The following is a 23,848-nucleotide window of genomic DNA, read 5'->3' as shown; positions in this document are numbered from 1 at the left end:
AGGACCCTGACCCCAGGAGGACTGCGGGGCAGGCTCCCCACAAGGACCTGTGCCAGCCTCCCTGGCAGCCTGGGCCGTCAGCTGTCACTGTTGCGGGGTCACACTGAGGCAGGGCTGGGGGAGGCTCAGCAGTGTGGATCAGTGGTATGTGACGCTCTCTTGTGGTGTGTGACCTTTCGGATGCGGGTGGCCTCATGGCTGGAGTTGGCCCCCAGGATTGTCTGGCGTTCTGTGCACATTGGGGTTCCGTGGCCCCGTGCGCTCACTTTGAGAACGGTGCCGCCCCTGTCTGTTACGGGTTCATGTGAGGACGATGTTTCCTGTTCCCAAGTCCTCACCACCTGTCTCATTTCTCAGGTCCAGACAAAGGAGGAGCCCCTGCCACCAGCCAGAGCATCCCCACCTTCTACTTCCCCCGAGGCCGTCCGCAGGGGACAGTGAACGTCGATGCCGTCATCGCCAAGATTGAGCGGACCTTCGCCCAGTTTCCGCACGAGAGAGCCACCATGGAGGACATGGGCAAGGTGGCCAAGGTGGGTGCCCTGCGTGCTGCCTCTGGGCAGCACCACGTTCACGGGTTGGTGCTTGTGTTCTGTTTTCAGGATCTGAAACACAGTGGAGACTCTGTATTAACGGTTGTGCCAAATATTGAAGACAGACATGCCTGTGCGTTGTTGCCCTCCCAGATGGAGCAGCGTTCACCTTTGCATTTTTTAAGCAACTGATCCCCTGAGGTCCAGCCTGGCCCTTCCTCTGCGCCCTCCTGCCCCCTGTCTCTCCCTGTGTAGGGTGGGTGCTAGTGGACCCACAGTCCATGCGCAGCAACATGTCGATTTTGAACTTAGCCTAACACATGATCCCCCGTGCATTGTCTCACCATTTGGTTTTGAAATTCGGTGGCATGTCTCCAGGCCATCCATGTTGACATGTGTAGACACATGTAGACGAGCACAATCGTGGTTTCCCACATCGCCTCAGCCGCGTGGGAAGGCTCCCGTGTAGCCGGCAGCTGGCACGGCCCCTCCTGGGTGCTGGCGTTGACGCGTCCCGCTCCCCCATGGATCGGGCTGCCTTGGGCTGTGCTCCTGAGCTCCGCCTTCAGGCCGCATTGGGGTGCTTGTGCTTCCCCTTTGCCCCTGTGCTTCCGGGGTGCTTTCTCTCTCTTCATCCCCACCCTCCCCTCTGGAATGTCTCTTCCTATTCTGGATGCTGACCCTCCGTCCATGTGTGTTGTGAGCAGGTTCTGTTCCACCTGCTGAATGGTTCACGTGCTTCCTTTTGCTTGCAGTTTTTAGGGCTTGTCCTCTTTTCTTGTTGGAACTGCTTTATTGAGATATAACTCTCGGACCACAGTTCACCCATTTAAAACGTACAACTCAGCACAATGCAGTGTATGCCCGGAGTTGTGCAGCCATCATCGTAGTCAACTGGAGGACATTTTTGTCACCCCTAAAAGAAACCCTGTACCCTTTAGCTGTCATCCCCCCTCCCCCACCCCCAACTAATCCACTTCCTGTCTCTGTAGGTTCGAGTATCCTGGACATCTTATGTAAACAGATCCATACCATGTGTGGCTTTTTGTGTCTGCCTTCTTTCCCTCAGCACACAGCCAGACCCGGGCGACACTGGGGGCTCGGCTCCAGGCCCCCACAACAAAGTGAATGTCACCATAAAGCAAGTCACACGAATTGTTTGGTTTCCGAGTGCAGATAAAAGTTAGGTTTATGCTATGCTGTAGTCTAAGTGGGTGATAGCATTATGACTAAAGAAAAGTGCATACCCTAATTAAAAAATACCATATTGCTAAAAAATGCTAACCAGCACCTGAGCCTTCAGCAAGTCATCTTCTCTTTGCTGGTGGAGCATCTGGTGAAAAACGCAATAAAGCAAAGCGCGGTAAAGCGAGGAGCAATAAAGGAAGTGCTTTATTGCAAAATAAAGCAAAAATACAAGTGAGCCTGTGTTTTCAAGGTTCGTCTGTATTGGGGCGTGTGTCAGTGGCACGTCCTTTCAGCGTCCCGTTGTGCATTTATCCATTCATCAACTGATGGACGTCTGGGTTGGCCCACCTTTGGGCTGTGGTGCACAGGGCTGCTGGAACACGCGTGTGCGAGTCTTGGTGTGCAGGTGTAGGGTTCTCTCAGATATACACACCTAGGAGTGGAATTGCTGGGACACATGGCGACACCATGTTTAACGCTTTGAGGAGCCACAAGACCATTTCCCAAAGCAGCTGCCCCATTTTGCATTCCCACCGGCAGCGTAGGAGGGTTCCGATCTCTCACACCCTCGCCAGCACTTGTGTCTTGCTGATTGTAGACAGCGTGTCCTAGGGGGCACGAAGTGTCTCCTGGTGGTTTTGACTCGCATTTCCCTGAAGACTGTCATGTTGAGCAGCTTTTCATCTGCTTATTGGCTATTTGTGCATCTTCTTTGTAGAAATGTTTGTTTAGATCCTGTGCCCGTTCTTTAACTGGATTGTCACTTTATTGTCCAATTGTAAGAGTTCTTCATATATTCTAGATTCAAGTCCCTTATCCAATACTTGGTGTGCATTTTTTCCCATTCTCTGAGTTGTTTTTTCTTTTTTTTAATTATATGTACTCAGCACCTGAAAAACTGAGAATTGACCTGAGTCTTTTTTAACCTTTTCTTTTTTGCTGAGGAAGACTGGACCTGAGCTAACATCTGTGCCAGTCTTCCTCTATTTTGGATGTGGGCTGCTGCAACAGCATGGCTTGTTGAGCGGTGTGTAAGTCTGTGCCCAGGATCTGAACCCACCAACACTGGGCCACTGAAGCAGAGTGTGCAAACTTAACTACTGTACCACCAGGCTGACCCCTTTTTTCAGTTTTTGATAGTCTTCCATGATGCCAAAAAGTTTTTGTTTGTTTGATAAAGTTCACTTTATCTGTTTTTTCATTTGTTGCCCGTACTTTTGCCGTCATATCCAAGAAATCATTGCCAGATGCAAGGTCATGAAGATTTGCTTTTGTTTTTTCCTGAGAGTTTCTAGTTTCGGCCTTTACGTCTAGGTCTTTGATCCATTTTGAGTTAATTTTTGAATATAGTGATGCAGCGGTCAAACTCCATTTTTTACGTCTGGAAATCCAGTTGTCTCAGCACCAAGGCTGAAGAGACCATTCTTTCCCCGTCCAGCGGCCCTGGCCCCCTTGTTGAAAATCAGTTCCCCATAAATATGAGGGTTTAGTACTGGATTCTGATTCTAGCCCTTGACCTGTCCTTGTGTCTTTATGCCAGTTCCACCCTGTCTTGATTACTGCTGCTTTGTAGTCGGTTTTGAAATGGGACGTGTGAGTCCCTTCTCAAGCTTGTTTTGGCTCTCCGTGGACCCTTGCAACTCCTTATGGATTTTAGGGTCAGCTTGTCAGTTTCTGCAGAGACGCCAGCTGGGGTTCTGCTGGGCTCGCGTTGACTCTGTAGATCGGTGTGGGGAGTATGGCCGTCTTACTACTGTCTTCTCATCCGTGTACATAGGACGTCTTCCACTCATTTAGGTCTTAGTTTCTTTCGAAGATGTTTTGTAGTTTTCAAGTATAAGTTTTGCACATCTTCTGTTAAATTTGTTCTGAAGCATTTTATTCTTTTTGATGCTATTATAACTGGAATGCTTCTCTGAATTTTATTTTCAGCTTGTTCATTGCAAGTGTATAAAAATGCAATTAATTCCTGTGTACTGATCTTGTATCCTGCAGTCCTCTGAACTCATTTATTCGTTCTAATAGTGTTTTAGCGTATTCCTTAGGATTTTGTGTGTACATGATCATGTTACCTGCGGCTAGAAATAGTTTCGCTTCTTCCTTCCCGGTGTGGATCTGTTATTTCCTCGTCGCTCCCGACTGCTCTGGGAAGAACCTGTAGCGTGGTGTGGTGTTGATGTCCGAGAGTGGAGGTTCTTGATCCTGCCCTTGGGAAAAGCATCCAGTCCTTCACCGCTAAGCATGCTGTGAGCGTGGGTTTTCACAGATACCCTTTATCGGGTTGGGGACCTTCCTTTCCATTCCTGGTTTGGTCAGCGTTTTTATCAAGAAAAGATGTTAGCTTGGTCGGATGCTTTTCCTGTGTCTGTTGAGAGGCCCGTGTGGTTTGGTTCTTTATTCTATGGATGAGGTGCATTACGTGAGTTGGTTTTTCCAATGTTAAACCAACCTTGCGTTCTGGAGCAAATCCCACTTGGCCATCGTGTGTGGTCCTTTTTCTGCGTGGCTGGATTTCACTGGCTGGTATTCTGTGGATGGTTTTTGTGTCCGTATCCAGAAGAGATACTGGCTGGCAGTTTTCCTGTGATTCCTGTGTCTGGTTTTGGTATTAGGGTAACACTGGTCCAAGAGGAAGATCGGAAGTGTCCCCTTCTCTTCTGTTAGAGATCGCCTTTTTAAAGTATGTTTTTAAATTTTGTTTTATAAGTATGTAAAAACGTACATGGTTCCAAGGTCAAAACTCACAAACCAGATATATTCCCATAAGTCCAGAGTCTACCCCTGTCTGTTCAACTCTGCTCTCTTCCTCCCCCATAAGTAACAGTTTTCATAAATTTGGCTTATCCTTTATTTTTTAATATGAGCAAATACCTACAAATATACATCTGTGTATGTACACACATATTTAATTTCTTCCCTTTCTTGGATGAGAAGTAGCACGCTGTTCTATGCTTGGGTGTGTTCTCTCTGAACATTATGGGTGGCGATCACTCCCCATTGGCGAGGTGGCCCTCGCTTTGCATGTTCGTGTGGGAGCATGAAAGTGACCCCACGAGCTGAAACCTGTGTAGCTTTTCTACTTCTTTGGCGGCTTTCTCCGGGCACGGTTGCTGGGCGAGAAGCAGTGGGTGTCTGCTGTGGACAGTTTGGTGAGTTCCAGTGGGCCTGTCAAGCCGTCAGCACAGTCAGCATGATGAGCGTCTCCACTGGCCCCTAAACTCTGCTTCATTCTCATCCCTCCCGCCCCCAGCCCCAGGCTCCCTGTGGTCACTATTGATTAGGGATTTCTAGAATTGTACATAAACTAAATCATACTGCAGATACTTTCATTCTTTTTATGGTGGTAAAATTCACATAAAGTTCCACCAGCATTTTAACCATTTTAAGATGTACAATTCAGGGGCCTTTATTTCATAGACAGTGTTGCACAACCATTACCACTGTCTGGTTCCCGAACATTCACATCCCCCTACAAGGGAATCCCGGGTTCTGTAGCAGTCACTCCCCATTCCCCACGCCCAGCCCCTGGCAACCATGAGTCCCCTTTCTGTCTGTGGATTGGCCTGTTGTGTTTCAAAAAGATCTGGGCAAAAGTTTTGATACAAATGAAAATAAAACCAAACCCACCTTCCCTAAGCGTCATTTTTTAAGAACAGCCAGAGAAGTGTGATGGTTTGGTGCCTAAGCTTCCTTTCCTGCTGAAATTCTCATCCAGCCTGGCACCAACCTGAAGGAAATCACCTCACTCCTCATGCTCATCGCCCTTCCCTCTTGGGACCTGGGACCTTCCTCCCAGGACCTTGGGGTTAGGGGCTAATAATGGAAGTGAAGTCACTTAGAAAACACAGAAAAGCAACTTTAGGAGATATGTCACTTCAGGTAATCTAATCCCATCCATCAAACAAAATCTGCAAGTGTTTGGTGGTGAGGATGTGGTCTATTTTCCAGAAATCACAGACAGCTTATATTGCTTCCTGTGAAAACTTTTTCACCTCCTGTACAAGCTCCCATCCAACCCAAGTACGTTTCTTAAGTAGTCTCAACAGAAAAACTAACCTGAGAATGATTTAACGGGACTTTCAATTCTAAAAGATCCAGTGTCAAACGCTTTATGATCAACTTCCTTTGGCACCGCAGAGCCCACGGCCTCAGCACGCTCTCCCGGCTGCATCCTCTCTCTCATTGCCTTCTTCACAGCAGCGAGGCGACCCCCATCTGCGATCCCAGCATCATCATGTTTTGGTTCACTCGCTATACCCGAGACAACTTTTTCCTACAAAGAGAAATTATGACATTTACTAAAGCAACTCATTACCATCTTATAAGAAAAATGAATAAAGCATGCCTAAAATATTTCACACATCCATCTTATGCTTATCAAGTTCCTAGTATGTGCTAAACATGCTGGGGGTCAAAGGTAAAGGACAAAGTTCCTGCCCTCAAGGAGTTAGTTGTGGTTGTCGTTTAATGTAAACAAAGATAGGACCCTTCAACATGTCTAAAAACTGATGGAAAAGAGAGAACAAGGCTAAGTGATGGGATGAGAGGTCAATGACTAAGAGATCTGGGGGAATGGTTCCAAAGTACAGATAAAAGATTAGTTTGATTTTAACTGTTCAGTAGTCTTAACGGTGGCCTATAAAATAATGTAGGAGAGAAACACTGGTGGTAAGGGGCAGAATTACAAGGCTCCGACATAATGCTGTCTTGACACAGCCGTTATCTGCGTCACTGATGGTGTTATGTCCCCAGGACTAAGCACCCGATAAGAAATCGCACGGCAGGTCCAAATGTCCCAGCATCCTTCCTGTTTAACAGACTTGAAATTCATTCAATCAATCTCGTCACTGTCCTCAGGGCCTTTGTCATTAGTAAGACATTACTAACGTCTTACTAAGACATTACTTCATTAGTAAAATAAGGAGACTTCATTAGTAAAACAATCCTACAATAATCCTTTAATACTCTAACATCTTAAACTCCTAAGACAGAATTCAAAACAGAGTTTTTATTTGGATTACACAGCATAATAAAGTACCAGTTTAGAAACCTGATTTTACAACCAGAGGCATTTTTCTAAAATCTAAAAGAAAAAGTGGCAGGGCTCCAAGCTGGCTTGAGAAGTAGCAATTCTGAACCAAAAGCTTGGAGTTAAAATATTTTGGGAAAAAAATTAGTACTAATAGATAAGAATGGAATCTATCATGTCAACAAAGCCAATTTTACAGAGAAAATAGGAAATTTTACATGATAAAATTTGGGAAGAAGAGAGAGAGTCTAAGAGTCATTGTTCCTCTTTTCTACTTAAAAAGTTCTTTCATTTTGAAATATATCACGCACAAGAGTATAGAAAGCAGAGATGGCATAACCTGTGGGTTAAGAACATGGGTTCTGGAATGAGAAACCCAGCTCCACCCTGGGCACGTGCTCGAGTCTTCCTGGCCTCAGATTCCCCACCCGGGGATAACGGCACCCACCTCACAGGACTGTTGTGAGGATTAACTGAGTCAATGTGTGTGAGGGCCTGGGAAGCATAGTTGGCACATTATATAAATTATGTACTACTGCTATTATTACTGCAAAACAATGTATAGGTACAGTTTAAAGAATAAAACACACTGGTACATACCGTTACTTAGCAACTCAGAAGCTCTCAGGAGGACCAAATCCAATCTCAGCCCCACCTCCCCCGCCAGAAATAACCATCCTGAATTTTGTGTTGACCTTTCCTCACTCTTTCAAGACAATCAGGACATTGTAATAGATGACACGTTTTGTGAAATGAAAAACCTGAAGCTAAATGTTTCTAAAGCTTAAATTCATTAAAGTAAAAGTCTATATTAGAAATCCACAAATTTACCTGAAACACATCTTTGCTCGTATTGCTGGCTTTCTCCCATCCACACTCCTCAAGTATGGTCAGATTGTTGAATTTCTGGCGTAGATCCTGTATCTGTTAATAAATGAAGCACAAGTTTATCAGATTAATGCTAACCATATTAAATTTACAAATTAATGCATAAAAGCTTCAAACAAATTGACAACGACTTGGACTGGTGACATAAAATTAGACTGTCATTGTCAATTTTGTATTCAAATGAATTCTTATGGTAAAATTGTTCATTGTTATTTTATGTTAAAAATCTACATAAAGGATGTCATATGTGAATAACTCCCAAACTATTTTGATGACTAAAATGGTAGGAGAGATATCCTAAATTATACAGTGTGAACACAATCTCTCCGTTTTTTTTTTGTTTTTTTGTTTTTTTTTTACAGTTTATTTATCCCTTCTCCTACTGAGGAGCATATCCATTGCTTCCAAGTCTTGGCAATTATGAACAATGCTGCTATAAACATCTGTGCACATGTTTGTCTGGACACAGGTTTTCAGCTCATTTGGGCAAACACCAAGGAGCGTGACTGCAGCATCGTATGGTAAGACTCTGTTTAGTTTTGTAAGAAACTGCCAAACTGTCTTCCAAAGTGGCTGCACCATTTTGCACCCCCACCAGCTATGAATGAGTGCTCCTGTTGCTCCACATCCTCACCAACATCCGGTGCTGTCAGCGGTTTGGATCTTTGCCATTCTAATAAGTGTGTACTAGTGTCTCATTTTACTTTTAACTGGCAATTCTCTAAGGGCATATGATGTTGAGCATCTTATCTTTTCATACACTTACTTGCCATCCATCTGTCTTCTTTGATCAAGTGTCTGTCTGTTCAGTTCTTTTGTCCATTTTTAAATCAGGTTGCTTGTTTTATCATTGTTGAGTTTTAAGAGTTCTTTGTATATTTTAGAAAACAGTCCTTTATCAGATAGGTCTTTTGCAAAAGTTTCCCCTAGTCTGTAGCTTGCCTTCTCTTTCTCTTGACATAATCTCATTTTATTTTCATTTTTATTGTTTTGGTGAGGAAGATCGGCCCTAACATCTGTTACCAATCCTCTTCTTTTTTCGCTTGAGGAAGACTGGCCCTGAGCTAACATCTGTGCCAGTCTTCCTCTATTTTGTACGTGGGTCACCACCACAACATGGCTTGATGAGTGGTGTAGGTCCATGCCTGGGATCAGAACCCGCAAACCCTGGGGCAATGAAGTGGAGTGTGCCAAATTTAACCACTATACCACTGGGCTGACCCTGGCACAATCTCATTTTAAAGGATTCAAATAATATACATACTAGCAGGATGGGAATGTATGATCCCATCCTTCTGGTATTTCCAATCTCCTCAAAGTGGTAACCACTGTCAACAGTTGGGTAAATATGCTTTGAGTCTCCGTTTATACAAATAGGTACTCTATTTGCATTTATACAAATAGGTACTCTATTTGCATTTATACAAATAGGTACTCTCAATCTCCCTTTCTCAAAAAAATTTAAATGTCAAAAAGACTCAGGATTACACTTATGACCAATTGATTTTCAACAAAAGTGCCAATGCAATTCAGTGAGGAAAAGATAGTTTTTTCCAACAAACAGGACTGAGAAAAGTGGATATCTGCAAGAAAAAATATGAATTTGGGCTCTTTCCTACACCATACACAAAAATGAACTCCAGAGCCAGCCCTGATAACCTAGTGGTCAAAGTTCAGTATGCTGTGCTTTGACAGCCCAAGTTCAGTTCCTGGGTGTGGAACCACATGACTTGTCTAGCAGTAGCCATGCTGTGGTGGCAGCTCACACAGAAGAACTAGTAGGACTTACAACTAGAATACACAATTATGTACCAGGGCTTTGGGGAGGAAAAAAAAGAGAGGAAGACTGGCAACAGATTTGCTCAGGGCAAATCTTTCCTAGCAAAAAATAATTAATCACAACTTAATTTTTTTAAAAAATGAACTCCAATTGTTCACAGACCTAAGTGAAAGAGATAAAGCTTTTAGAAGTAAACATAAGATAAAATCTTTGTGACCTATGGTTAGGCAAAAAGAGTTCTTGGAAATAATGCCAAAATCACAACATTAAAAAAATTGATAAACTGAACTTCATCAAAATTAAAAACAGCTGTGTTCCAAAAGATACCATTAAGAAAATTAAAGAACAAGCCACAAACTGGGAGGAAATATTTGCAAATATTTCTGATAAAGGACTTGTATCCAGAATATACAAAGAACACTTACAACTCAATAATAAAAAGACAGACCCAATTAAAAATGGGCAAAAAGATTTGAATAGATATTTCACCGAAGACGACATACAAATGTCTAATAATAAGCACATGAAAAGATGCTGATCATCATTACTCATTAGGGAAATGCAAATCAAATCTACAATATGACAGTTCACACCCCACAGGATGGCCGATACTAAGAGAGACAGGAGCAAGCACTGGTGAGGATGCGGAGCAACAGGAGCTCTCACACACTGCTGGCGGGCACGTGAAAGGGTGTAATCAATTTGGAAAGCAGTTTGGCAGTTTCTTAAATAGTTAAACAGAAATTTACCACATGATCCAGCCATATCTACCCAAGTGAAAGAAAACATGCCCACATGAAGATTTGTAAGTGAATATTCATAGATTATTCGTAATCGTCAAATAGTGGAAATGTCCATCAACTGGACGATACAGACTGATGTCTCCATGAACCGCTACTCAGCCATGAAAGGAACAAAGTACAGGCATGTGCTGCAACATGGAGGAACCCCAGAGACACCACGCCGAGGGAAAGAAGCCACATACAAAAGACCACATATTGGGTGATTCTTAGAATGAAACGTTCAGAAAAAGCAAATCTACAGAGACAGTAAGGAGACTCGTGGTTGCTTGGGACTGGGAGTGGCAATGGGAACTGACTGAAAACAGGCAAGAGGCATCTTTCTGTGGTGAGGAAAACGTTCTAAGTTTGGATTGCAGCGACGGTTGCACAACTCTGTAAATTTACTAAACATCATTGACTTTTACACTTAGAATGGGCAGATTTTATCATATGTAGATTGTTTATCCTCAGTATAGCTCTTTAAAATAAATAAAAGCCCCAGGAGCCAACTTGAAGAGGCTCCCACTGGCCAAAACTGGGAAATGAGCATCACTAAAGATAATGACTGTAAAAGATGCCAACACAAATACTTTTAAATCCATAAAATAATTATGATACTAAGAAAGACAAAATTAATTGGTCACCATTGAAGGATGCTAGTGAACCAACTCATTATTATGTCAACTGGTCATAAAGTGACTCCATAAACACTATTCACTTCTGCGCCATATAATTACCAGAATATTGTGTTTCTTCACATTTTTCTCTAGACTTCATCATTGCTTTGCTTTTTGTTTGCTTAGTTTTTTAATGTATCTATCATCAATTTGCCTCTAAAGTCTGCACAGTATGTATAAATTCCCTCTTAATACAACTAGAAAAGCAAACCACTCGGGTATTCTGTTCCGTTCAGCCTCAGAGACAGTATCTCGCCGAGCCCCAGCCTCCTGCTCCAGTCTGAACAGCTGCTTCCTAAGCCTGCTGCTCACCCTCTTTACTCACCTCAGCCACAATTCCCTTAGACTTTTTGGGGATCTGTCCCAGCTCCTTCCCCTTTCTTGGCTTACTCCCTCATTTTTGTGAGGGCCGTTCTCAGTTTCCTGAGAAAGGGTGCCTGGGAGGTAAAATTTCAGACTGTGTGTGTCTGAAACATGCCTTTCCACCCTCAAGCGTGACTGGCTGGGTATACAACACCAGGCTGAGTGTTATTTTCCCCGAGAAGTTCGAGGGCCTTGTTCTCCCAGCTTTCGATGTCGCTGTTGAGAAATCTAGGGATATTCTGATTTTTGACCTTTTGTATGAAACTTGTTTTTGCTCTCTGGAAGTTTCTAGATGTTTCTCCTCATCCCAAGAGTTGTACAATTATATTTCATTGTGCATTGGTGTGTGTCTACACTGACATACAGTGCTAGGCACTCAATGGGCTCCTTCAATCTGGAATTCAGGTCCTCCAGTTCCAGGAAAATGTCAAACTATTTCATTGATCATTTCCTCTCCACTATTTTTTCTGTTCTCTTTTTCTGGAATCCCTGTTATTTGGATATTATACTTCCTAGACTGGTCCCCTTAATATTCTTATCTAGTCTCTCCTCTTTTATCTCTCTCTTTTTGCTCTAATTTATGGGAGATCTCAGCTTCATATTCCATCTTTCTAGTGAATCTTACATTTCTGCTCATATAGTTTTTAACTTCAAAGAGCTCTTGTTGTCGTTCTCTGAATGTTCTTTTTTGCATAGCTGTTCTCATTTGGCAGAAAAAATGCCTGGTCTCTTTGAGCATATTAACACTTGCTTTTAAAGTTCTTTCTCCTGGATCAGCCCATGGCCTCATCCAGACAGCTTCCTTCCTGTGCTGCTGCGGCCCCTTCTTCCAGGTTTCGGGCTGTCTGCAAATGTCTCATGGTTCTTGGCCACTGGTTCTTGAATTAGTATTTTATATGCTTATTTCTAAAATAAGCTCAAAAAGCTAGAAATTGTCATCTCCCTACCTTCACTGATTTTCCTAGTAACGGCCTCTATCAGCGCTTTCTACACCAGATTGGTATGAGGGCTATGTCTGACTCTGATAAAACTATAAACTCCTCTGGGGTAGAGAATGTGCCTATTTGTCAGCTCCTCATACAACGCCTGACACACAGCAGGGACAATAACTGCTCGATGGACCCAGCTACTGAAGACTCGTCCTCATTTTCGCACACATGGAATCATCACAGACTAGGCAACAGCTGAATAGAATCTCAATTTCCAACCCATATAGAAATTACCCTGACAGTATGCAGGAGGAGGGGACAGCAGCCATAAAATTTAGACAGTGCTTTACAGTTTGTAAAGGGGCTAATATCTCCTTTAATATTACAGATACCTAAGCAGCCTCTACTACTCCCATTTTACTACTGTTACCTCACTTCCAAAAACATGCGACTCGAAAGTTAAGCCATTCCAAATCCTGGCCACATACCTGAAGGCTGGCCATGTTCCAGAACCCATCCAGGTCTGCACAGGTGGTATCCTTTTTGCCTCATTTGTATTCCAAATTGTCCACCAGTTCTTCAAACCGTTTGAATATTTCTGCCTTAAGGAGTCTTTTTTGACCAACTGCGAGGGGAATAAGATCTTCTGCTAAGGAAAAGATGAGATTTTTAAAAGCTAGAGAACAAAACAGGACCTTGATTGCAAGTCAGCCAGCTGATAAGACGACCTCACCCCAAATATCCTGGGGCTTCCAGAATCAAACTCTTACCTTAAAGCAAAACAAAAAAACATCGACTACAAAACTTTGTCATACAAATACTGAGCATTAACTGTCTGCTTCTGTTCCCACTAAAACGTAGCAATATTCATTCTCATATATGTTGCTACATAGTAAACAGCATTCTGCTCACCTTGTATTTTACAAGAATTCAACCTCAAACAACTCACTGTACATCAGCATCTAAGGACTTCACACAGCACACAAATGATTTTTTCTAAAAAGCTTCTCCAAATAAGATTAAGGAAATATCAGAAAATTTGTTCCATATTTATTTAGGTCATTTTCATTCAGAAAATATTTTGCATAATTAAACAATACTAGATATAGATGTCACTCAAAAAGTCATAAAAAATCTAACAATAAATAGGCAAACGTTTAACTCCCAGGAATGATTGCTAACATTCTAATTACTTACACCTTATAAGTCATCTACCATTTTAGCACAGAGATACTAGTGAACGTATGTTGAGAAATGAAAAGTCTTGCTATTTTGATTAACAAAACTATAAAGTTCGGCAACACTAGATTTTTGTTTCAGATAAATGTAGACATATTAAAATAAACAATGCAGAGCCACCCTGGTGGCCAAGTGGTTGGGTCCATGCACTCACCTTCAGCAGCCCAGGGTTCACTGGTTCAGATCCTGGGCCCAGACCTACACACCGCTCATCAGGCCATGCTGTGCTGGCATCCCACGCAGAAGAACTAGAATGACCTACAACTAGGATATACAGCTATATGTCAGGGCTTTGGGGAGAGGGAAAAAAAGGAGGAAGACTGGCAACAGATGTTAGCTCAGGGCCGATCTTCCTAAAAAGAATAAATACATAAATAAAATAAAATAAACAAAGCTAAGACAAAAAACATAAATGTTCCCTCCCCTTTGTTTGGAATCTATACTTCAAGCTTCCTTTCCCACTCAAGGCAGTCGGTCAATATTAATTCCTCTCTTTCATATCAGAGAATCTTTCTAAAATTATGACATGTTTCAGCTTTACAAATGTTTCTCATACTAATATCTAAGTATTAGCAATATGACACTTATACAATAGCGATTTTCCAGAGCTGATGCTTATTTTATGAACTGTGATATATTAAAATCCATAAATACAAGTTGATATCCTATACATGTCCATCTTTCTACACCTAAAACTTACGTGGATGGTTAATGCCAAGAGCAACTTTCCAAGCTAATATTTCTAGTTCTTTCCGTTCTCATTTATCAGAGATGAAACAGAAAGAACCAGACATGCCTGAGTTCTGTCTTTACTTCTGGTATTGCCCATGGAACTGAGACCAACCCAACTGCCCAGAGTAAGTTGAAGCTAAACCCTGTAAGACTGGAATTACAGTGTCAGGGCCTCACAGATTCTAATTAGTAGGCTTTGCTTGTCCAAGGGCGGTAGTTCTCAACACTGGTCAATTTTGCCCCCCAGGGGACATCTGGCAGTGTCTAGAGCACCTTTGTCACAAACCAGAGGAGTGCTACTGGTCTGGGACGTTACACAACATCCTGCGATGCAGAGGACGGCCCCACAACAAGAATTATCCAATCTGAAATGTCAGTAGTGCAAGTTGAGAAACCCCGGCCCAAGATAAATTGAATCTGTCTCTTTATAAAAAGCATCTTAGCAGGAGAAACTGAGGATAGTTTTTTTTCTTAGAAGAAAAAATTAGCTGTTTATATCTAATGAAAACTTAATTAATGAGAAAGGAGACTTGTCTTAGATCCGACATTATTTAGTTGGGTAAATTGCTTATTATCTCAATGTCTCAGTCCAACAACACGGTGGACTAGCTCATCTCTAAAATCCCTTACAATCATAAAACCTTACGTTCTACAAACAGCTGAAGTGGCTCTGAAATATACTCATTCATAATAGAACAAATGAGTATTAAAAGTATAGGAAGATAATATTTCTCCTCTATTTGATTGTCAAAGCCCAAAAAAGTGGTTAGTACTGTATTGGAAAAGATGTGAGAATCTCCTTGCTACATTCACTCAAGAACATAGTATGTCATCATTTCCTGTGTGATGTGGAGCGTTGGGGCCTTTCTCCAGATGCAGTCCTCTGATCTGTGTCCAAGGCATTTAGGTGACATGGCTTTTAGGTTCCCAAACAGGAACTCTAATTTTCAGTCTTCATAGTTGGAGAAACATAATCCTATCTTATGATTTAGTGGGCCAAGGAGCCTACCATCATCTCCCTCTATCCTTCTTTTGTAAAATAAACATTAACTTAGTTTCTTTGTTTGAAAAAAAAGGTATGATAAAATAGGAACTCCCATATTTTGCTGAGGGAATGTAAATTGAGGTCTTTATTTATTTGCACAGGAGAGGATTGAAAAGCATCCAGGCTTGTTTTTTGCAGGCTTGACAGTAATACTACCAGACTGAACTCAATGGAAACAACCAGCAACAGGGACCTACTAAGTAAATCGTGGTGTAGCCATACAATTGGATACCATGCGGCCATTAAAACACACACAAAAACAGCATGAGAAAGTTCTTAAAGGACTAAAATGGAATATCTCCTACATTTAACATTAAATGAAAACAGAATAGTATGCTACTGTTTACATTTAAAAAAAGTTTATCTACATATGCATTATGTATCTCTGGAAGAATTCACAAGAAATGAATAACACTTGCCTCTGTGGAAGGTTCGAACTGTAGGGTTGGGAGCAGAGTTGGAAAAAAGGCTTCTCACTTGTACCTCTTTCTATCTTTTAAGTTAGCAACCACATGAATATACTAGCCATTGAAAAAGATTTTTAATTTAAAAGATAAATAAAAATCACTCAAGGTCAGTTTCCTCCTAATTCATCTACGTATTATATTAAGGTTAAAATAGTTTAATTTTGGTTTTAAATGTCTAGACATTAATACAAAATGCTTACACTGGGAACAAACGCACAGACCTGAAATGCAGCACATGTCGCTGCTGAGATGTCTGATCCTCCTTTATTTCAAGTGATGGGACTTCTTTTATTGGAAAGCCATGTAAATTTTCAGTAGTAGTTTCATTTTTATTTAAGACACGATCTATAGATTAAAGAAAACATTACATATACATTTCAAAGCAGCAACTCCTATAACGACATCCCCCACAAGACAAATTTCTTAAATCCTTCAATTTTTTCAACATTGAAATTTAAAATTGTAAATAAATTTAAAATTTAAATAAAATTTTATTTCTGCCTCAAAGATTTCATTCATCAGATCTCCTTTTACAGTGTCTCTCAATGTTCTTCATCTCTTGAAATTTACATTTCGGTCCCCCTCTCAGTCTGCAGTCCTCATTCCAGCTCTGTTTCCAGATAGCCCTCCCCATGCTTTTCCGTCTCTTCTGACCCTGAGATCACACCCTGAGCTACATGGTGAGACACATGGTGGAAAAGACTCTAAACGATCTCTGATAAACCATAACCCAGAGAAACAAGTAAAAAATTCATGAAAATACCATACCTGTGCTCCCAACTGTCAGAGAACTCAAAGGACGGCGTAATTCGTCGGAATCTTGATGTACTGAAGTTTCACTTTTGTGTGCCAACATTTCTTTTGTTACTTCTGGAGCCTCATCACTAAGCAAGAGCAAAAATACACTTCGTAAAACATGAACCCATACATCTCACTGAAGGATTTCAAAATTATGTTGTTTTTTAAAAACATGGGATAAAATAGAAATATGTTTCTGTTTTTTAAAACATGTCTAATCTAGAGGGAAAAACCGTAAACACCTCCAGCGGGAAGGCCCGTCTCTGCCCCCTGTGATGAGATCCACAGATGCAAAGCCCTCTCAACCGGACATACACACTTAGGAGTCTCAGATGCCGCAGAGCAGTTCTCGGTCAATCTGCCGCCAGCCAGCCTTTGGAAAGCAACCTTGCCATTTCTTGTAAAGATTCAAACTGATTTTTTCTCCCCACTTTACAAGTTAATCATTTTGTCTTTTGAGATAGCTTTTATAAAGTAGTACTCAGTAAAAAAAACACAAACAAAAAAATCCAAACCATGTCTGAGCTGCAGTATAGCAATTTCTTCTTTCTAAAAATTTATTTCTAAGTGTTGCAATTAAGTCACTTCTTAAAAGCAAAAAAAAGCAAATTGAATCGTGAAAATAATAATGCACACAAAATATCAAATCTGACAAATACATTATTGTATCCTTCTGAAAAATTTTTTGGAAAGGTCAAATTTTCATGATTTATAATGAACATAGTTTACTAACTAAATAACTTAAAAAGCACAGGCCAAATTTAAGAAAGGCATTCGTTCTCCATGTCAGCAAGGAATTCATTCATAACATCTCATTCTGTCACTGGCTGTCAAAGTAGCGGTGCTTGTTGGAGTCTAGGTGTTACGTCATAGCTCTTCAGACCATCTGGTGGCCGAAACAGAAAATCTACTGGTGCGAAGGATGGCCTCCCTTTCACTTCTGCAGGATTTGTCTCAGGTAACTTTTCCACTTTGGATAAGACTCCATCTGGATCCCTTCCGTTTGTCACACTGGTTTGTGATTCCAAAGTATTTACTTCGCTATCAACTTTAAAAGACATGACCTGGATGTGAATAAACAGAATAGAGTGAGAGTCTCTCTTCTTGGGATATATTCCACCAATTTTTTAGGCCCGAAAATGTGAAAGTTAAGAGATATGTCCCACGTACATAATTTAAGAAACAAAAACAAATACAATTAAATGTTTACATGGAGTCAGAAGACCAGCTACATAAACCATTGCTATGGTCCAGAAAGAGGGAGAACCAATCCATATTAAAAAAACTATATAATAGGTTTTAGGTATTACCAAAAATTAAAATATATGAAAACTAAGGTGGAAAAATTCTCTCACCTAACAAATACGTATCTTTTTACTTAAATTATGTTGATAATTACAAAGGTTTGAGAATCAGAAATCCAATGTTTATTGGATTACCAGTATTGTCAAGGACAAAATCTTTAATAACTTTGGATTATTATAAATAAGTTTATCATATGAGCAAAACTATTTTTCAATGTGGCACAGTAAGATTAACCATATAAAATGTGAAGCGTATTTTCTTTTTCAAGTCAATTTGTTATTTGGTAGTTTTTTTTACTGTAATATAATTGGCATACAACATTACATTAGTTTCAGGTATACAACATGATTCAATATTTGTATATTGTGCAATGATCACCCCAGTTAGTCTAGTTAACATCCATCACCATGCACAGTTACAAATTTTGTTTTCTTGTGATGAGAACTTTTAAGATCTACTCTTAGCAACTTTCAAATATACAATATTATTAACTGTAGTCACCATGCAGTACATTACATTCTCTACTTACTTATTTTATAACTGGAAGTTTGTACCTTTCAACCACCTTTGCCAATTTAATCCACTCATTTCAACATAATTTTTAGAGGTTTCTACGTTTCTGAGTTTTAATGAGATACGTATTTCTACCCGGACTAGAGTTTAAGGGTAACACTGTGCTTGAGGCCTGTGTGGCTGCAAAGGTAGACACTAGCGATAATCCTTAAGGAGAAAACCAACCTTGAGGGAGGAGCTGTGAGGTCCAGCTGCTCGCCTGTGAAGATCACCCTGTACTGCCTTCCTTGGAGGATCTATGTCTGATTTTTGGTAAGAACCTAGCCAGGTTTCTTACACTTTGGCATAACTTTGTTTTTTTTTTTTAAGGCTAAGGAATTATAGCATGGATTATAAATTAAGGGATTGGGTCCTCGAAATGGTGGCTCTTTTTGAAGACTCTACCAGGCACTATGCTAGATGCTGTCAGAAACGTCAGGTGATTTCATTCTTGAAACTACTCTGTGTAGATATTACATGTTACAGCTGGGAGAACAAACTCATAGCTTCCCCAAGATTATATAGCCAATTGGAAGCGAGACAATAGGCAAACTCAGGCCTAGCTGAATCCAGAGTCAACGCATTTCACCCACTGCACCCATCTCCTAGCCGATGCTCACATGAAGGTTTCCGTCAGCTGTGTTTTTATTTTCTCTCTTCTGTTAACCAAACTACACATTCTCTACCTATAAGGTTTTAAAGATGAGACACCTCACAAACCATAACAGTAAACCCTCTTGACGCTTCCTTGTGCTTCAAGAGGTTTTCACACACGTGGAGGTTAACCTCTTGAAGCAGTTTTGTAAGCTTAATTTCAGCTTCATGAAAATAAAAATGAGATTTTCCAAATGTCTAGAAATAAACAGATACTTATACTCTACCTTGCCTGGTTCTTCTTCGATCTTTTTGGCAGGCCTTCCTTGATCTGGTACTTTTCTTTCTGTTATATTATCTAAAATAAAAATGACATAACAGATCCATTTTGACTAGATAGAAAATTCTGCATTAAAAATGCTAGGTAAGGAGCCGGTCCAGTGGCATAGCAGCTGAGTTCATACACTCCACTTTGGTGGCCCGGGGTTTGCTGGTTCAGATCCTGGGCATGGACCTATGCACTGCTTATCAAGCCATGCTGTGGCAGCTGTCCCACATATAAACTAGAAGAAGATGGGCACAGATGTTAGCTCAAGGCCAATCTTCCTCGAAAAAAATTAAAAAGTACTAGGTAATTTGGGAAAGAAAAAAAGGCAACAATATGAATCTATGCCTTAATGGATTTTGTGATTAAAAGTCATTTTAAAATATCCTATTTAAAATACCCTATTTAAATACGATAAATACAGATAAAACTTCCTGCCAAGTATAGGATATCTGTTTACAAAACCAAAGGTGCTAAAGTATTTTACCTTTTGCCTCTGACTATCAAATGCATATTTATTATAGAAAATCAGGAAAAGCAAAGCACAAAAACAATGCAAAAAACATCACCCCAGAGGGGCTGGCCCCGCTGCGCAGCAGGTAAGTTCACGCTTCTGCTTTGGCAGCCCAGGTGCTCAGATCCCGGGTGCGGACCCACCCACTGCCTGTCGAAACCATGCTGTGGTGGGTGTCCCACATATAAAGCAGAGGAAGATGGGCACGGATGTTAGCTCCGAGCCACTCTTCCTCAGCAAGAAAGAGGAGGATTAGCGGCAGATGTTAGCTCAGGGCTAATCTTCCTCAAAAAATAAATAAATAAAAATCACTCAAGATGACCTTACTCAGAAATCATCACTGCTGACAATTCAGGGTATGCTTTTCCAGTTTTTTTCCTATGTTCACATATTCACATACATATTTTAGAATTGTGATCACACTGTTCAGAATTGGACCTGTTTTCTTTGCCCACTTAATACATCCTGGACCATGTCATGAAGTGTCTTTCACAGGATCGTTCTTAAACGCTACACTGTATTCCACCAAACAAATGGGCTGTAATTTACTGGGGCCATTAATCTTCACTTTGTGGCGCTGCCCACCGATGCACACGCTTCACCGCTTGAGCGCCCACTGTGTGCTAACTGGATGGTGGGGCACTGAACCTGTCTTGGGGACCTGGAATCTCCCGTTTCCTCCTCGCCTACTCAAAGAAGTACACGATGACTTTAAAAACTGAACACGAAAAACCTCAGGGACCAGAGCATTCTACTTCAGCCACTGATGAAGGAACAGTTCTCACCACGTGCCGCTCGCGTGGCCGGCACAGCCAAGGCTGCTCCCGCAGAGGCTGCACTGGCGGTGCCTGCCCCCGAGGTCTGCTTCGCTCTTTGAGTCATCGACCGAGTGGTTCTCACGCACGTGGGCATTGCAGGCTGCCCTGCTGCGGGAACCATGAAATTAAATGCTTTCGGTAATTACTAAAGCATTGTTGCGGCAACGTCAGAGCTTACAATAATAAGCTACCTTTTTCTCGTTGGACACTTTCTTTTCAGAAGTTTGTCTTTGACCAGATCGTGTTGCTCGAACATCACTCCTATTAATGATCTATTGAAAAGATTAGGTGGTATGTGATTTAATTGCTTGATGAATCAAATTACCACATTTTCAATCGGTATTTTGACCCCTCATCTGAAATCTATTGTAAATGACCCAGCAAAAAATCCACCACCCCAAATAAGATGAGATGAAAAAAGTTTTCCATTATATAGATTTCCTTACAAACTTTTTGTAGAATCCTAGAATTTTGAAAATGCTAATAGCCTAAGCTATTCTAAATAGCTGACTATAATCTTCTGAGAGTCCTTAAACATACCAGCATGTTTTCGCTTCAAAACTTTTGAATTTTGTCTGGAAAAATCTTCTCCTGGATAGAAAACTCTTCCCACAGTGCACTCTGCAACTTCCTTGGAGACTGCATTCAAAGCGCCACCGTCTCAGTGAGGCCCCATCGGAAGCTCACCCTGTACCAGCTTCAATACTCCCCATCTGCCTTCTTTTTTTTTTTTTATTTCCCGCATAATACTTAGGACCATCACATACTATATATTTTTCTTTTCATTGCCTATCTCACATGTAAGCTCCATGAAAACAGGGAATGTTGCTTTATTCATTACTATATCCTAGAGCCTAGAGGAACATGGCAGTGACTCAATTTATTGAATACGTGAAACGGAGCCTTCTCACCTGATAAAGAGACATGCTATTTACCTCCTTGCCCACTTCACTTTATTTTAGTAATCGTCCTATTAACTTTGTCCATAATGGTGTTCTGAAGACCCGTAAGTTTATCCCCCACCCTACGTGCTTTATATCCCTATCTGCATTTTATAGTGACATGGATGCATAATAGAGCCCAGTAAACAAACAGAGTGACACACAGAGTTGGTATAGATCTCATAAGGGATGTTTGGCAATGAATATTTCAAGTGAGTACTTCCTTAGCATCTAGCCAAAACTGCTCTATGTCACCATGCCAATAACAGGGAGTTTGGTACTGTTAACTCTAGTAAAATAATCACTCTGATTGAAGCTGATAATAGATTTAAAATGAATTTACTTACTCTGAGAAAAGGAGCACGATTCATCATTTTAGTAACAATTATCTACTATCAACTTCACCCTAGTCAGCTCCATTTGGGCTTTGGCCTTTGACCTGGCAATCCATACAAGATGGAACAGCATTAAAACAATCAAAAGCAGACAAAGTTAAAAAAAATGAACTGCCATAATTTACTTCCATGTCTCATTACAAAATAAAGTCTCCATTTTAAAGTTAAATTTTACCCTTAGTCATCCAACCCTTAATCATTTATGGCAAAAAGATACTTGCTAACTTAAATTACTCTCTTTTCTGGTTCTGGTTTGATTTAAATTATGCTTAAAAGCCTCAAAACTTACTCATATTTCTCAGTGAGCACAAAGGAGAAATTTCATACTATATTTTCCAGGTATTAGAATCCTTGTTAATATGATGAACTGGAAATATTTGGAAGGGGTCAATGAAGAAACTAGAGTATTAAGATCTCTTCTCTCCTGTTTATGAAAAGATACTGCACAGCTTACTTTCTTAGCTTTGACAGTTTGCCTTCAAATCCAATGATTGTGCACTTGTCCTCTGTCCATAAGAAAATGGAGACCTGATCACAAAGCAAGGAAGAAATCCAGCAAGAGAAGGATTGATTAAAAGTGATAAGTTATTTATCAACTCTAAAATTCCTGAAGAAGCACAATCAGACTTCTTCTGTAGATTAGAAGCCACTTGCTTCTCCAAATCTCAGGGAAGATCTAGTGCTGAAGAAACGAGGCACAAAGTAAACAATATTCAGCGATGGCTATTGTCTAAGTAGAATAAAAAACTACTGGTGAATCGTATTATTTAACACAACAATGTGTGTCTTTTTCCCCCTACATATAACACTTTGTAAATAGCTGTTTACAGTTTAGACCAATGACTGGTGCCTTACATACTCTTGAGAAGCCAGATTAAATTCAGCCCCTTCCAAGAGGTCTTCTCTGATGTTCCTCCAAACAGAAACAATCTCGCCCTCCTCGAACACATACACACCATATTTTTCTGTATCTTTCCACCTTGAGCTACATTCTACTAATTTTGGTCACTTCCACCTTATCCTAAGGTCACATGCAGAGTAATCAAAGGTCTCTCAAATCAATGACATTCCTGAAGCAAACAAAAACAGGCGATATCTTGAGCTTTTATATTATTCAATTCTTATTTAAATCAGGAATGAATACACAGCCAACAAGAGACGACCTTGAAAAGAGCAAATCACCAGTGACTACCTAATTTACAAATCCAGCTGCCTGTGTTCAAACTTCATCCCCCTTAACTCATGGATCATTCTCTTCTTTAGATCACCCCTCCTCCAGCTTCTGTCCTGTTTTAGCTCTCCTGACAATCTGACCTATCACTGGTACCTGACTTCTGCCCACTTGAAGGTGCTCTCTAGTCCTCACTCTTTCACAATGTGTATATCTTTACTGGAGTGGTCTCATTTAGCCCTACAGCTTAAACCCCCATCCATACTCCCAATATCATATCCTAAATCCACCACTCAGCATGGATCTCCGTCCTGATTTTCAAATTTTTATTCCCAACTGCCTGTTATCCAGATGGCCCAAATGAGCTGCAGAAAAAGCAGGAAAAGCATTATCAATATGCACCCACTTAGGCATGTTCCTTTTCCTGCCTTCCACCCCTCTTTTAGCAGCAGCACAATTTATATGGTTGCTCAAACTAATTTATCTTCAGAATCATCTTATCTCCGACTCTTCAATTTCCTTCACCCCTCACCATCTGCTTGGTCCCCGTCAAATTTATCTCCTGAGATGTCTCACACCTGTTTCTTCCTTTAAGCCCACTGCCCCAGTCCCCTTATCCTGTCTCATCTATTCCATCACGACAGTCTCACTACAGTCTTCCTACCTATAAGTTCTTCCCCTTCCAGACTACGATCTTCCAGCCTAGGGTAATCTTCCTGAATTATTAATCTGATCATGGTACAAGCTCATGTATAAGCCTCTCTTGACTCTCCGCATCCGACA

At 40.9% G+C, this 23,848-nt stretch overlaps 1 protein-coding gene and 1 long non-coding RNA gene across 9 annotated transcripts in view; one reads left to right on the top strand and one right to left on the bottom strand.

Moving 5' to 3' along the window:
* Positions 1-23,848, top strand: part of LOC123278831 (protein piccolo-like) — a 47,382-nt gene that overhangs the window by 15,942 nt on the left and 7,592 nt on the right. For 5 of the 8 annotated variants that reach the window (XM_070503703.1, XM_070503704.1, XM_070503701.1 and 2 more), the window contains exon 2: positions 358-533. In XM_070503703.1, the coding sequence (XP_070359804.1) occupies positions 358-441 (84 nt within the window). In that variant the 3' untranslated portion in view covers positions 442-533. Of the gene's footprint in view, positions 1-357; positions 534-5,858; positions 6,075-8,000; positions 16,160-23,848 lie in introns of those variants that run through there. The other 3 variants (XM_070503705.1, XM_070503698.1, XM_070503702.1) reach the window with 3 other exon arrangements.
* LOC139044135 (uncharacterized) lies at positions 15,167-23,843 on the bottom strand. Its single transcript, XR_011501188.1, has 2 exons — positions 19,189-23,843; positions 15,167-17,514 (listed from the first exon to the last, which is right to left on the bottom strand). It is a non-coding gene; the product is annotated as an uncharacterized lncRNA (long non-coding RNA).

The sequence above is a fragment of the Equus asinus genome, unplaced genomic scaffold (assembly GCF_041296235.1).
Source record: "Equus asinus isolate D_3611 breed Donkey unplaced genomic scaffold, EquAss-T2T_v2 contig_619, whole genome shotgun sequence".
In the NCBI taxonomy this organism is placed as follows: Eukaryota; Metazoa; Chordata; class Mammalia; order Perissodactyla; family Equidae; genus Equus; species Equus asinus.
The sequence above is the reverse complement of the archived record's forward strand: the minus strand, read 5'-3'. Positions and strand labels throughout refer to the sequence as shown.